The 15874-nt window shown below is 40.8% G+C and overlaps 1 protein-coding gene across 7 annotated transcripts in view; it reads right to left on the reverse strand.

The window, feature by feature from the left end:
• The window catches only part of camta1a (calmodulin binding transcription activator 1a), a 1306542-nt gene that overhangs the window by 147615 nt on the left and 1143053 nt on the right, over nt 1-15874 (reverse strand). For all 7 annotated transcript variants that reach the window (XM_087980408.1, XM_087980405.1, XM_087980404.1 and 4 more), the window contains exon 6: nt 3472-3625. In XM_087980408.1, the coding sequence (XP_087836534.1) occupies nt 3472-3625 (154 nt within the window). The remainder of the gene's footprint in view (nt 1-3471; nt 3626-15874) is intronic.

Genomic DNA, 15874 nt, shown 5'->3' on the forward strand with positions numbered 1-15874 from the left:
CCACTGCATGGGTTCAAATCAAGGGCCCGTGTAATGGAATCAATCATGGGGCGGGTGAGTTGAGATATCGAGCAACCAAGAGAAACAGCAATATTATCCTGAGAGCCACATGCAGCAAGTATTAATGCATTTATATTTTTCTGTTGTTTTCATTCTATTACATTTCTGACAAGTTTTGACATTCTCTGCTCATCTCCATGGAGACAAGGTCGATAGTAAATGTCAGGTTCATTTTTTTTGTTGCTGTTTCTGCTTAAAGGGGCAGCATTGTCAGGAAGAAATTGCCTACCATACTGTTTGACATTTTGCTCGCAGTGTAAGTCCACCAATGTCCATTTCATAGGCCTCTGGGGCCTCCTCTTTGCAGTGTCCCTTGAACACATAATCTGCAATGTTGAGCTCTCTGCCCTGATCCTAACTTCCAATATACTACCTCACCACCTATCATACATCAAAACCATGGTCCACATCAGGGCCCTCATCACATGACTTTTGGATGCAATGTCAAACTGAGCTTAATTTGTCTAAGCACATAAAAGATCACAAAACAGGATTCTCCTCATGTCCTAAACAAATGTGTGACCCTTAATAAAACAGACTGGTCATTATCACATTGCTGTTTGTGGTAGCTTGCCGTGTTCAGTTTCTCTGCCATGCTTCCAACAAGTGTATCAACACCTCTGAAGTACTTCACTAGTTGTAAAGATCACTGAGCTGTCTTAAATTGGGAATAGTGAAATATCAATGCAAAGTATTTTTCTTTCATCTATATAGTTATTGATCACATGTTTGGGATCCACCTCTTGGTGTTCCTCCTAAGTGTGAAAGAGACATCCCACAAACTCCTCTTTCTTTCTTTTGTGGAAATGATTTGTCTTGGTTTCCAGCTCATTCTGTCCCAGCAACTCCTCAGCTCCCTCAATCTGCTGTGCTTTCATATGACACTCAGTCACATTCAGTCATTGCTCTTTTGATTAGACCCTCTTTTACCTTTAATTTTGGTGTTTAAGGCACCCTGGATATTAGCCCTTCACTCTGCTTTTTCTCAATAGAAAATATTGCTCATTCAGTTGAGCATCTCCATGTTTGCCTGATTTCAAAGTTTCAAGATTGGACAGAGTTAAAAATCACACAACACCAGGTTATAGTCCAACAGGTTTAATTGGAAGCACTAGCATTCAGAGCGCTGCTCTTTCATCAAGTGGTTGTCCTGCGCTCTGAAAGCTAGTGCTTCCAATTAAACCTGTTGGACTATAACCTGGTGTTGTGTGATTTTTAACTTTGTCCACCCCAGTCCAACACCGTCATCTCCAAATCATGATTGGACAGGGTTGTTCAAAACCTATTACTCTCTTGACTAAGATTCTTGTTATGTATGTGTGACAACATTCCTCTGTTAAAATTGTGTGGCCACTCCAGCTTTCATGAACTCAAGACACATTTAAGAGTCAGTGGAGCACAGTTGAAGTGTCGTCACTCAGGTAATATTAGAAATTCAGTAGTCAATTGGCTCACAGCAAGCTCTCGGCATTTACAAAGACCAATCAGAAAATGATCAGATAATCTGTTTTATTGATGTTGTTTGAAGGATTGGCAAGGACAATGGGATTATGTCATTGCTGTTCTTTGAACTGTGTTTCACATTTATCTGAGAGGGCAAATTGGATCTTGGTTTTATGTTAAAAGGACACCTCTGAAAGTGAAATACCCATTCAGTGCTACACCAAAGTATCATTGTTGGTGTTGCTCAAGTTGCTAGAGTGGGAATTGAGTCATGATTTTTCGAGTCAGGGGCTGAAGAAATACAATGCTGAATAAAGGACTTTTGCTGTCCTCTATCACTGTTCCCCACATTCTAACAAGAGGAAAGGCTTGCAAATTGCACAAATTACGCCCAAGATTAGAGAAATGCCAGGAAACGGGAGATGGAGAAAGATGTGTTTGTGGGGGGTGGAGAATTGGGGACACAAGTGCATATTAATGCTTCAGGTAAATGAGTTGCAACTGAAAATCTCACCCCGTTCCCCCGCCCCCCCAGAGAGTTGGCTAGCACTGACAGTTGTGTGAATACACGCTTTTGCACTTGGCTCGTCTCAGTAATAATACTGAGAGTCCACGAGATGGCAGGCGTGCAGCATGGTCGGCTGTAAGCAAAGGGGCCAGATGGAAAAAGGATGCACAATGCACTGGTGAGTAAGCCCGGACCCATTTCGAATTACATTTTCTGTCACCTCCCTCGTTGCTTTTACAAATCGCTCATGTTAAAAGCGGCGACTAGCTGTCTCTGGTCCTGTGCCCCAATTCACTTTTTTGCAATCTCCTATGGAATCCAAGTATTTATTTCTCCCCACCCTCTCGGAATTTTCATTAAACTGGTTTCACAAAGGAATGCTTTACATAGCAGTTCAGGACAGTTGTGCGTTATTACAAGGCTGCAAATGGTGCGTAGCATCACAGGACATTACTAATAGCTACTTGCTGTTTTGCTGCATTTTTTGTTCTGTGCTGTTCCTTCCCTCACCACATTTTTTTTCAAAGACTCCCGCTAGGAAACTATAACACTCATTCTGTACAGCGAATGTTTTCTTTTATCCATTTTATCATCTCTCCTTTTTCTAGCAGTTGTCTTCCTTCCTGTTGTGATTCTTGCTGGTGTTCAAATCCATGAGCGTCGTTTACCCTCCCGCTACATTGCCCATTTTCTACAAAAAAATCATTCTTGGGGTGTGGGCATCACAAGAACCGCAAACAGCAAACGTCAAGATTGCTTTTCTTCCCCCAGTAGTGTCTGTTACAGGTAGAATTTGTACCAGAATACCAGGCATTTCCCTGCTTGTCAAAATAACGCCACAAAATTCCTGAACTAAACCTCAACAACTAATGGGCACATCACCCTCTGGTTACAGTCTCAGATATAGATGATGGTATCTCTGACAGTGCAGCACATCATCAGCACTGCACTGGATTTTCAACTTAGGACATCATGCTCAATATCTGCAGTGGGGTATGAACTCTTAACTTCCTGACTCAAAAGCGAGCATGCTCCTCACTGGCACATGTTTCAAGTTTTATCTCCTTGACTAGGGTTGCCAACTCAGATTGGGTACATTCCTGGAGGTTTCATCACATGACTTTCTGTTATATTGCCCATTCCTCTCTAGCAGTTACTAGTCTTCAGGGAAACTGCCTTCTCATCCAAGCAGAAAGTCAACAGCTTCTTCATTACTTAATTGGATGACTTTTGATTTTTAGACAAGCAGCATTTTTTTTCTTGTAGCGTATTTTTATAACCAGCAAAACAAAATTATTCAATGAAAATTACATATAGAGCATAATTATTAACATCTTTATAATTTTGTACCTAGTTTTGTTTTCATCTTTAATTCTCAAAACATCCAGAGCAATCTTGAAAGGTTGGCAACCCTATTTCCAAATGTACAAGAATTCAGTGATGCTGAAACCGACACTCACACATGGGTTTAAGTTGGCTGATCAGCTCCTCTTTTGACCATTTGGCCCACTCTTTTTTGTCGGTGTTGATGGAGCACAGTATCGGACCACATGGCTTCCCACAGTCTTCTATGGCTGGCACGTTCAGGTAATGGACCAATACGATGTCAGGATTCTGGAGGAGACAAGGAAACCCCAAAATTTAGTCTTTTTGGCTATCAAGGCAAGCAGACAAGAATTGGATTTGCATATAAAGTAACCAAACCCACTCAAGGTAACTGAAAATGCTGGAAACACTCAGCTGGTCTCACAGCACCTGTGGAAACAGAACAAACTTTAACACAGCAGGTCAACATCCTTTCTTACAACTAAAAATAACTTCTTTCAACCCCAATCCCCCACAAAGTCTGCGACAGTTCCAGGAAGATTGCATTAGGTTGTTGCACCTGTCTGATGATTAATGGATTTGATCAAAAGAGCTGGAAACACTTGCGATCTGGAATTCACTGGCTAAAATGCTGCTGTTGTAACATTCAAAAGAGAATGAGACGGATCTTTCAGAGAGTCGGCATAGGCACAATGGGTCAAATGCCTCCTCGGATACTCTGAGATTCTACCCATCAAAATAACCTTTAAAATACTAATAATGTACCTGGTAATCCAGACTCATCAGGGAGGCATTGTAGCAATTTGCTCACACACAAAGGAACCTCTACCTCTCAGACAGTTTTGAGAAGATGATGTTTTTGTTCATTTGTGAAAAATGGGAGTCACTGGCAAGGATGGCATTTATTGCCCATCCCAGATGCCTCTTGAGAATGTTTGCATGTAGCCTTCTCCTTGAATGTCCCCATAATCCACGTGGAGAACGTGCTGACATGTGGTTGTTACGGTACTCCAGAATCATGGCCCAGCAATGGTGAAGGAAGAGTGATATCTGTCTAGGTCAGAATGGTGTGTGATTTGAGTGGGGTACCTGGAGGTGATAATGCTCCCATTCCCTACTGCCCTTGCCCTAGGTGGTGAAGGTCGTGGGGTTTAAGAAGTACTGCCCAGGCGCTGAACTAATTTCAACAGTAATATCAGTTCTGAAGCTGAATGAAGAGAGGTTTTCTTTTTCCAATGACCTTGAAGGACACAGTTCTGCATGCTCGGCTAACAAGAGAGTGCAGCTGATTCACAGTTTGCCTCCCGCCCTCTCCAACCAGCTGGTAAGCAGTAATATTAACATGCAAAGCTCCAACCAGGTGTCGAGTGGCAGCAAACAAACACAATAGATCAGGCTGCAATTCATTACACAATGGCTGTTAAGCAGAATCCTAACCTCCAGTAGATCACAACTGGAGAACTGTGCAGAATTCCAGTTTCCATATTAGAATAGTGAAAACAAACTTAGTGATACGAGAGAAATTCCAATAAAGATAGACAAGGATGATACCAGAACAGAGTGGGTATAACTCATCAGATAAAGCCGAACAGGCTAAGACTGTATACTGTCATGAAAAGGAGGCCAAGGGATGACCTGGTAAGTTCTATGAAGTGGTTTGACAGGAGAGACATAAACAAAGTATTTCTCATTGTGGGGCATACCAAAACTAGGAGCCATACATGTAAGATTGATAGTAACAATCCAGGAAAGAATTTGTATCTCACTACCAAAAAAAGAGTTGTTGAGATGAATAGCACTGGTGCATGCGTTCACTTACATGAAATCATGTAGAATGCACAACACAGTAACAGGCCATTTGGCCTAAATAGTCTGTGCTGACCTTAAATTCCACACAAGGTCCCTCTCATTCCATCTATGTTGTTTCAACCTTTCAGCATTTCTTTTTAATTTTCAGCACTTGTGTGTGGGATGCATGTGAGACTCCTCCTTTAGTGTTCTTTTAAATGTTTAACATTGGACTGAGACAAAAGTACCCAATCACAGTATTAAGCTCCTCTGGCTAAACACTTGGGAAATCCAAACCAAAGATAGTCATCGAGTGAAAAAGGATTAGCAGCTGGGTGGTTTTTGAGGTTAAAGGGAAGTTGAATAAAAGGAAAATGGGAAAATAGGGACATGTTAGATAAAGAAGGATGGGAAGAAGTTCATTTCCAGGAAAATCCTGGGCCAAATGGCATTCACCCTGCTACATCGAAACATTAGCTGTAGGAGCAGACTGTAAAAGCAATACAGTACTTTCAATTTCTTATCTGATTTTAGTCAGGCCGACAATAGCCTCAACTCATCTAACCTCATCCCTGCAAGCATGGAAGGGAAAACAATATCAGCCATGGGTTGCTGCTTTTGAGGTGAGTGTCTCAATGGACTGAGACTGAGGGCTCAAATCTCTCAGCAGCACAAAACAAATTCAAAGCTGATATCTGGGTACAGAAATGAGGGAGTACTGCACTATCAGAGATGATGTCTCTCAAAATAAGACACGAAACTGAGTGGGTGCAAAGTTTCCATGACTGTCATAGAATCCCTGCAGTGGGAGCAGGCCATTCGGCCCAAAAAGTCTAAATCAGCCCTCCGAACAGCATCCAACTCAGATCTACCCCATACCCATCCCCGTAACCCTACATTTCCTATGGCCAATTCACCTAACCTGCATATCTTTGGACTCTGGGAGGAAACCCACGCAGACACAGGGAGAACTTGCAAACTCCACACAGACAGCCACCCAAGGCTGGAATCAAACCCAGGCTCTTGGTGCTGTGAGGCAGCAGTGCTAGCCACTGAGTCACCATGCTACCACTAGGTCTTTACGAAAATGAGAACGGTGTCCAGTCCTATGTTAAACTGTCAATAAACATCACCAAAACAGATTATCTGGTCATTACCACATTGCTGACTGTGGAAACTTTGTGAAAATGATCTGTCACACTTCTACATTACACCAATGACTACATTACAAAGTTACTTTATTGGCTGAGAAACACTTTGGGATGTCCTGTAGTTATGGAAGGCACTATGTATGATCCTCTTTCTAGGGGTTAAAATTAATGTGTAAGGATCTATGGACAATTTTTTAAAAATCACTCATGGGGTGAAGGCATCCTGGCCAGGCCTGCATTTGTTGTCCACCCCTAATTGCCAAGAGGGCAGTTAAGAGTCAACCACATTGTTATGGGTCAGGAGACACATGTAGGCCATGATAAGTAAGGATGACGGATTTACTTCCCCAAAGGACATTAGTGAATCCAGATCGATTTTCCCCAACAATCGATAATGGTTTCATGGTCATCCGTAGACCTCTAATTCAAATTGCACCATCTGCCGTGGTGGGATGTGAACCCCGGACCCCAGAATATTAGCTGAGTTTCTGGATTAAAAGTCTAGCAATAATACCACTAGGCCATTACCACCCTATGTCACAGTGGATCTGATCCAACCCTTACAAAACAACCAGATACTGAATTTCCAGCAGAAGGTGATGTTACTGCGTAACCATCAAGAATGGAAATGCCAGCTGAGTATATTCATTCCCTTCCATATCCATGGTTACTGATGCAAATCCTAATTAAGTCATCACAGACTGCTAAAAATTCTAGGACTTCAGTCTGACCTGGTTTTAATTCTAATGTTTCTGTATTAAAATAAAGTGTTCATTTCTGTTATTGTCCAATGGAAAATCACCTTTCAACCCCTTCCTCCTGACAGTGCCAGGCACACAATGTCTTGCACGTCACCCTGCCTACAAGCCCCAGCATAGAGAAAGTTTGACTTTGAAAGGTTACACTGGAGGATGCTTTGGAAACAAATGTTCTGGACCTTCTCAGTCAATTGCAATCAACATACAATCTGGTAGCTGAGTTCAGGAAAAAAAAATGCAATTAACATCTCCCTCTAGCACATCAGAAAATTGCACAATGTTATTTAAAAACATAAAAGTGAGCTCTAATTTTCAGAGTCATCACACCCATGTTACCAACAAACACTGTTTGCATAGTAGTACATTCCAGAAAGCAGTTGCCCAGAGACCAGCACTTTGTCACTATAATGGCAAGGCAATGAATTGTCTTTGTAACTTACAGTTCTCTCTCTCTCTCCACTGATGCTAGTTGCTATGGAAACTGATTTCCTTACTCAGAAGGGATGCTTTGCGCATGAACAAACCAGTGGACATTCGAAAGGCTGTTTAACCACACAGGTATTACCACTAAACTCCTGTCCTCCCCTCAACTTGTGAACTGTGGGAGATGTAAGATGAGAACATTAGCTGAGCAAAGGTGAATGTTGTCTTTTGTAGAAAATCAGGCTGTCTATCACGAGGTCCAGTGAAAACAGAATGTCATCACTGGCTCCATATAGTTCTAATTTTGCATAACTAGTTAATGTTATTAGTACTGATTGCTATCACAAAATAAACTACATCTTGTTATGTTAGGCAAGCACCTCTTCTCAAAAACTTTCTGGTGGTATATCCTCTACCACTGATAATTAGACATGACTTTGGATTCAGCATAGAAAGGAAGTTAGAGGACTCTTATGGCACAGTGGTAGTGTCTCTATCTGGGTTCAAGTCTCACATGTTCCAGACTTGTGTCATAACACGTGAACAGGTTGTTTCAAACATATTTAAGAAGGATTGGTCATAGTGAACTACCCCAACCACAAGCCAGCAATAGTTGGTACTCAGTGTAGTCAGTACAGTTTCCTTAGTCCCAGAGGATCATAGCGCTGCTCAAATCATTAGAGAGAGATGTCTCGTGATGATTTAATCTGAGGGTCATCACACCTCAGGTGAGGGGAGAGGTTGGAAAGGAGGTATCTTTATGGTAACCTCAGCCGGTGCAGAAATTGAACCTGTGCTGTTGATGTCACTCTGCATCACAAGCCAGCTGTTCAGCCAACTAAGCTAACATCTCCCTTTGACATGGTGATCAGCAATGGATGTCAATACTGAAATACCATAAGGTAAGAATGGTAGAGAGAATCCTTTCAATCCAGGTGGGAAAAAGTCAGAAGAAAAGCTATTTTACCACTTATATAACATTAGCTTTTTTAGAAGATGTGGTCAGTCAGTGGCTGAAAGGTGAAAATACTCAGCAGTTAGCGAGTTTTGAGAAGATGTATGGCTCAGGTTGAGGTTCTGGATGTAGGTTTGCTTGCTGAGCTGGGAGGTTCATTTATATGTTTGGGTTTCTTTGGGTTGGTGATGGTAAATAGAAAGCAGGAATCATGAACATTGCTTCGCCTGGAGGCCCACTGAAAAGGTTACCTAGTAGGGTGACAAAATGTCTGGAAATGAATCTTGCAGCTCAACGAACAAACCTACATCCAGAATACTCAGCAGTGCTCAAAGGCAGAGAAACCTGGAGAAAGCTGTACTCCAGAAGAAAACCTTCACCTCTGAGTTGGTAACAATATGGATTAGGCAATAGCTAGCTACGTCAGGAAGAGACATAGACCTTTATGATGGAGACATTGTGGGAGAAATTTGGTGCTCTGAAGTCAAGTTAGAGATCTTTGAGGGCATGGGAGAGAAACAAAAATTACAATATAGCTGCAAAAGGCCAGAAGTGGATAGGAAAGAAAGTGCAAGTGAGCACTTACCCTTCAAAACGGGCATTGTGCCATCAGAGGTAGACTCCACAAGGCATGGCTACATTAGACAGTGCAAGGGTCAGAACATTAGTTTTTACAAGGGTGATAATACTGGAAAACCTGCAGAGTTTATTTAAGGGGACAAAGAGACAAACTTAAAAGACTTAAGAATGAGTCTAATGGAAAATGAAAGAAGAAAGAATAACTTTGACTTTTAGAAGGTTTCCTGATTTTGGCAGGAAGGGTCTATTAAGGCCACAACTGCAGAAACATTTGAAAAAATGTCTTTAGCAGTGAAAAGTGAAAAATATCCATTTTGCCTGTGAAGAAATAGGAAATCTCCAGAAAGTAGGAAACCACTATTTTGATCATTAAAAAAAAATTGAGAATCCCCAATAAGCAGTAGACACAGAGTATTGCTATTTATTACAATTTAAAGCTTGAAAGAAGCAACACAATATAGTTTTATTATTTAACTGATTTTAAAGATCATTCAGAAGAATATTAGACAGCATTACTGCAAAACAGAGTTTAACAGCTTGCAGACAAAAGAAACTGTAACATTTCTCTAACAAAATATGAAAGATCTTTCTAAGACAATTGATTTTAAAAAGTATTGATTTAATATAAGAAAACAAGCTTGAAGAAAGCAGATTAAACACAGAATCCAAATGCTACATATTTAAAATTGCTTTAAAGGAAGATGAATAAACAATTAAGAATAGAAAAAAGAGGACATAATATTTCCTAAAATGTGAAAGTCAGAGATGGGCCAAACAGAACACAAGATTGGACATCTTGGAGAAGACAATTCTCAAGCCACAGAATTGCTTCAAACTTAAATACTAAGTCTGAAACTGACTAAGTTAATGCACAGTTGTGTTCAGTGGATTCAATAGCAGATTAGATTAGATTGGATTACCTACAGTGTGCAACCCACCCATACCCATTCCCCTACATTTACCCCTGACTAATGCACCTGACTAATTTAGCATGGTCAATTCGCCTGACCTGCACATCTTTGGACTGTGGGAGGAAACCGGAGCACCTGGAGGAAACCCACGCAGATACGGGGAGAATGTGCGAACTCCACACAGACAGTTGCCTGAGATGGGAATTGAACCTGGGTCCCTGGTGCTGTGAGGCAGCAGTGCTAACCACTGAGCCACCGTGTCACCCCGATGTAAGAAATTGCCACCGTGATGTTAGAAATTGCCAAAATATAAGAGAAGGCAAGAATATTTTTGAAGCTCTAACAACTTTTAATATGACTTCAGTCTGAGAACAACAAGAAATCTTGAAAGGGTGAGATATAACAGAAGGGGTTTCCAGGGAAATCTATAGCTATTTCATAAATGATCATAACAGATAAGTGGAAAATTGTGACCATAGAGCTTTGAATTCAGAATTCATTGTTGGGAATTACTAATGAGTCTTTGTCAGATTTCATACAGTCCAAGGAAGATTTAACTTTGGAGCAAGCTGTTAATGGTGTAAGCATATACCAGATAAATTCATAGGTAGATTCTGAGAGAAAAACATGCCTACCACAAAACAGCAACAATTTATGGCCACAGACAATCTGAAGAGGCATATAATAAATCAAAATCAAAACAGCAGTTACTTCACAAACACAAGCAATGCATGACCATGACAAATTAATATTATATCCATAAAACTATTTAACTGATTTTAAAGTTCTTTTAGAAGAATAGTAGGTTGCTTTGAGAAGATGTACAGGACATTATTTAGGCCACTTTTGGAATACTACGTTCAATTCTGGTCTCCCTGCTACAGGAAAGATGTTATTAAATTTGAAAGATTTCAGAAAATATTCACAAGGATGTTGCCAGGGTTGGAGGATTTGAGCTATGGGGAGAAACTGAATAGCCTGGGGCTATTTTCCCTGGAGCTTTGGAGGCTGAGGGGTGACTTTGTAGAAGCTTTTAAAATCATGAGGGGCATGGATAGGCTGAATAGCTAAGGTGTTTTTTTCTAGGATAAGGGTAAATATCCAAGGACTTTTCCCCAGTGTAGGGGGCCCAAAACTAGAGGGCATAGCTTTAAGGTGAAAGTGGGACCTAAGGGGCAACTTTTCCACACTAGATGGTGGTGCATGTATGGAATGAGCTGCAAGAGGACATGGTGGAGGCTGGTACAATTACAACATTTTAAAGGTATCTGGATGGGTATGTGGAAAGGAAGAGTTTAGAGGAAAATGGGCCAAATGCTGGCAAATGGGACTAGATTAATTTAGGATATTTGGTTGGCAAGGACAATTTGGACTGAAGGGTCTAATTCACCTGTGCTGTACAACTGTGTAACTTCCAAGAGATAAAAGACATCAAGTGCAAATATGGTTCAAAGGCTGATCATCAAGGTCAACTCAGGGAAACAGACTGGAAGCCAAAGACCTATCAGTCTTTGAATACAGAATACATTGCCTTCTGACTAATTTTGCAGACTTTATGCATTTGTAATATCAGAGACTTGTGTGGATTTGGGGTAGTGATAAATGTAAAGCAGTTACGTACATGAATGTATAAAAGTTAATTATAGAATAAAATGCTTGTGGGGGTGATGCTGTATAACACAATACTTCTGAAAGGGTTAGTACTGAAGTTGTAATATCTCTACCAATCAGAAGATGTAACAATTTTGTTGGTGCAAAGTCAACCTGTCTATCATAAGGTCCCATTGGAGACAGATGTGTCATCTCTGGCTCCTGATAATTGTTTTATGCTGATCTAGTTAATGTTATTTGTACCTATACCTTCATGTAATAAACTACATATTATTATGCAAGATGAGTGCCTCTATTTGTTAAGACTGTCTTGTAGTTTATTTTCTACCACTGATAATTAGGCAGACCATTAGCATTAGGATTGAAAGGAAATTGGTGGCAGTGAACCAGTCCAACCATAACCCATCTAAGGCTCAAAACAGAAATTAGGGCTTAGTTCTGAGGAGGAAGGGAAGACTAAGGGAGGTAAGGAGTTTTTTTTTCATTTTTGGTTCAGATAAGTCACAATCTAAAATGCTGACTTTAATTGCTCTCTATCCATAGAAGCTGTCAGCCCTGCTGAGGGTTTTCCAGCATTTTCTATTTTGAATCCATATTGTGCCAGGATATAAACATGAGGAAGGAAGAGAGGGAACAGTGAGACTTCAGTTCAAAAGAGTGGGGACTCAGTGACCAAGAAGAATGCCTAGGATGAAGGGTATGGTGCTTAGAAAGAACAGAAGAGCTTAGAATCCAAAACTAGAGGCCATAAATATAAGATAGTCACTAGTAAATCCAATAAAGAATTCTGGAGAGTGGTTAGGCTGAGGAACACTCATTTCTCAGACTCAGATCTCAAAGATCACTTACTAATAGAGTAGTTCAGGCAAATAATATAGATACATTTTAGTAGAAGCCAATAGACATTTTTCAGAGAAAATAATAGAAGGATGTGTTGATTGAATCAGACAAAGGAGGGTGGGAGGAGGCATGAGTGGAGTACAAACACCAGCATAAACTGGCAAGGCTGTTTCTGTGTTGTAAACACTGTGTAATTGTATGGAAGTTCAAAAGAATCATGACCGATAGCAGTGCTGATAAAGTACAGAGAGACAGAAAGGATCCCTCCCCTTTAGCCTTTAATTCCCCATTCTCTTCTTTGACAAAAATAAAGAACAAAGAATGACAAGCAAATAGAAAGCGGATGGAAAGCCAATTTTACGTGCAGTGGGAATTCATAGGGAATGATTTTCAACCCAGTCAATTCTGTTCACTTATCTGTCCTAAGGTTCTTGGATCACACAGGCTGCATACTGAGCAGCCCCTGGAATGCAGAGTAAATACTCTGATGAAGGCAAACAGAGTCATAACAACAGTTTGACTCTTGTTTGCTGCTTCATCAACACTAAGTGGCCAATAAATCACTTTGGCGCGGTGTTACATCTGGTCCATGGTTTTATCATTAATCTGATGTCTGTTGCTCATGAAAAATGAAAGAAAAAAGGTCGCATTAAAACAGAATTTATGTGTTATCCAGGAACTAGTAATCACTACTAATGATACTTCATTGCATATTTGCTTTAGGATTCAAAAGCTTCAATTGCTCAGATCTGTTTACTCCTTCTTTCCTCTATGGAATTTGTATGCTGTTTCCAGCCTCAACAACCTTATAATAAAATGGAAGACCCAGCCACATAGATTACCCAACACCTTGACAGGGAGAGGTTTTAAGGAACAACTTAAAGGAGGAGACAGGGTAGAGAGGGTTCAGGAGGAAATTCCAGACCTTAGAGCTTAAGCAACTGAAGGTATGGCTGCTAATGGCAGAACAATTAAGGTAGGAAATGCTTAAGAAATCAGAAGTGGATGAGCAGAAATCTCCAGCTATCTTCTGATGTTTTCCTCTGCTGCATATCCTTGTAATGGAGTGTGGTTGAACAGTTGAACAGCCTGTCAACATTAACAGAAGCAGACACCTAATGGTAATGTCACTGGGTTAGTATCTATAACCCTCTAGGGACGTGAGTTCAAATCCCATCATGGTAGATGGTGAAATTTGAATTCAATTTTAAAAAACTGGAATTAAAAGCGAGCCTCCTAGTAACCATGTGACCCACTGTACAGAAAATCCCACCTGGTTTGTTAATCTGTCACCCTTCCCCAGTCTGGCTGAAATATGACTCCAGACCCACAGCAATGTGGTTGGATCTTAACTGCCCAGTGAATAGACCGAGCAAACCACTCAGTTCAAGGGACAGTTAGGGAGAGGCAATAAATGCTGGCTCAGCCAGAGCTATCTACATCCCATGAATAATTATGCCGGAAATGTCGATTCTCCTGCTCCTTGGATGCTGCCTGACCTGCTGTGTTTTTCCAGCACCACACTCTCGACTCTGATCTCCAGCATCTGCAGTCCTCACTTTCTCCTATATGTAAATGGTACACTGCCTTGAAATACTGAAGACTGTCTAACTCTACCTTCCACTCCATTGCCATCAATTCCACTTGGTCACTTTCTCAAGTTGAGTAGCCATGTGTTACTTAAAGTTTCTCTTTTATTTAATGTCTCTTGATACATCCATTTTCCCTCACTCAACAACGTTTTAAAATGTTTATTATTCTAATGGAGAATTACAACAGAAAATGGAGAGGCTAAGAAAAGAGACTGGACACTTCAGTGGCAAAAATATGGTATTGCTCTTTCTCCACCCTGTGGCTCCTCAAGGTCCTGGAATGTGTTAACTCTTGTTTGAGTGCTGATGACCCTCCAATACTCAACTCAAGTGGTCAACCTGCATGTGCTAACCTAGATTGAGAGTGCTAGCACAAAATTCAACCATGAAAGGAATCTGATTACTCCCAAACTTAATATCAGAATGGAATGTGCTGCCAGAGAATGTGGTGGAGGCTGGTACAACTGCAACATTTAAGAGGCATTTGGATGGGTCTATGAATAGGAAGGGTTTGGAGGGATATGGGCTAGATGCTGGCAGGTGGGACTAGCTTGGGTTGGGATATCTGGTTTGCAATGGACGGGTTGGACCAAAGGGTCTGTTTCCATGCTGTACATCTCTACGACTCTATGACTCTAGACTGTGATCAACACAGTGAAACCTGAAACGTATCAGCCATAGTTTAATAGGTACTTACTCTTTCCTCTTAAGTCAGGAACTTGTGGTTTGAAGTCCCACTACAGAACCTTTAGAACAAGTTCTAGACTGACGATGCAAGGAGTGATACACTGGTCAGAGATGCTGTTTTTTAGGTGAGAAGTTTAGCTAAGATCTTGTTTGCTTTGCAGGTGAACATAAAAGATCCTAAGGCACTATCATGGAAAAGACCAGGGGAGTTCTCCATCAGGTCCTAGCAAATAATTGTAACTCAACCATTATCACTGAAACAGATTAGCTGACCATTGATTCTATTTGTGAGGCCTTACTATATGCAAATCATCTGGTTCATTTTCTGCATCACAACAGTGCGTACACTTCAGAAAGCAATTCGTAGGCTGTGATGCACTTGGAATATCTTGAAGTTGTAAAGGGTGCTACAAGAATGCAAATCTTGCTTTTCAACTTGTTTATTTGCCCCTACTTCTTCCCCTACTGAAGAAGTCAATGAGGTTGATTTAAGGGTCCAGAGATAGGATCAGCAGGTAACAAGCTCAACATACAACAGAGATAACAGTTGCATTTAATAGCATTTTATACAGGCACACAGGGCTGTATAAAGTTGGCAGATGAGTCTGTTCTGTGTTGGGGCACAGCACAGGGAGCACACAGTGGTATTGAAATTCAACGCACGAGCAGGTTAGAAACATCACATTCCCAGTGCTGATGATCCGTTGCTAACTGAACTAGTCTCAGCCCAGTGGGGCCCTGTTCATTTCCAGTCTTTGCTTCCTTTTTTTTATATAGATAAAGCAATAACTTGTTAAAATACTCCCGTGTTATGGGAGCAGTTCTATTTTATTTCATTTTAATTCACTCGGTTGGTTGGGAGGGAAGGCGACATCAGTACTGACTGCACTTTGTCTCAGTTACAACCCCCAACCTGTCTCCAATCAGACAGTTGGTCTATCACCTCACACTGGAAGGTTAAGAGATGATTGATCAAAGTTTGCAAGACACGAAGGGGAACATATAGTGAAGTTTGCAGAAAATTATTTTTGCTGGTTGGAAGTCTACGATTTGGAAGCAGAGTCTAAAAATTTAAGTCAGACACTTCTTCACCAAAAAGCATGGGAGCAGTTTGGAAATTTCTTCTGTAAACCGTAATTGATACTAGATCAACTGTCAGTTTCAAATCTGTGCTTGATAAATTTTTGTTTGCCAAAGGTATTAAAGACTGTGGGGCATTGAGTTAGATCAGAGATCAGCCAT

Source organism: Chiloscyllium plagiosum, unplaced genomic scaffold (genome assembly GCF_037043375.1).
Source record: "Chiloscyllium plagiosum isolate Xiang-an unplaced genomic scaffold, Cpla_swu_hap1 HiC_scaffold_37, whole genome shotgun sequence".
NCBI classification, from domain to species: Eukaryota; Metazoa; Chordata; class Chondrichthyes; order Orectolobiformes; family Hemiscylliidae; genus Chiloscyllium; species Chiloscyllium plagiosum.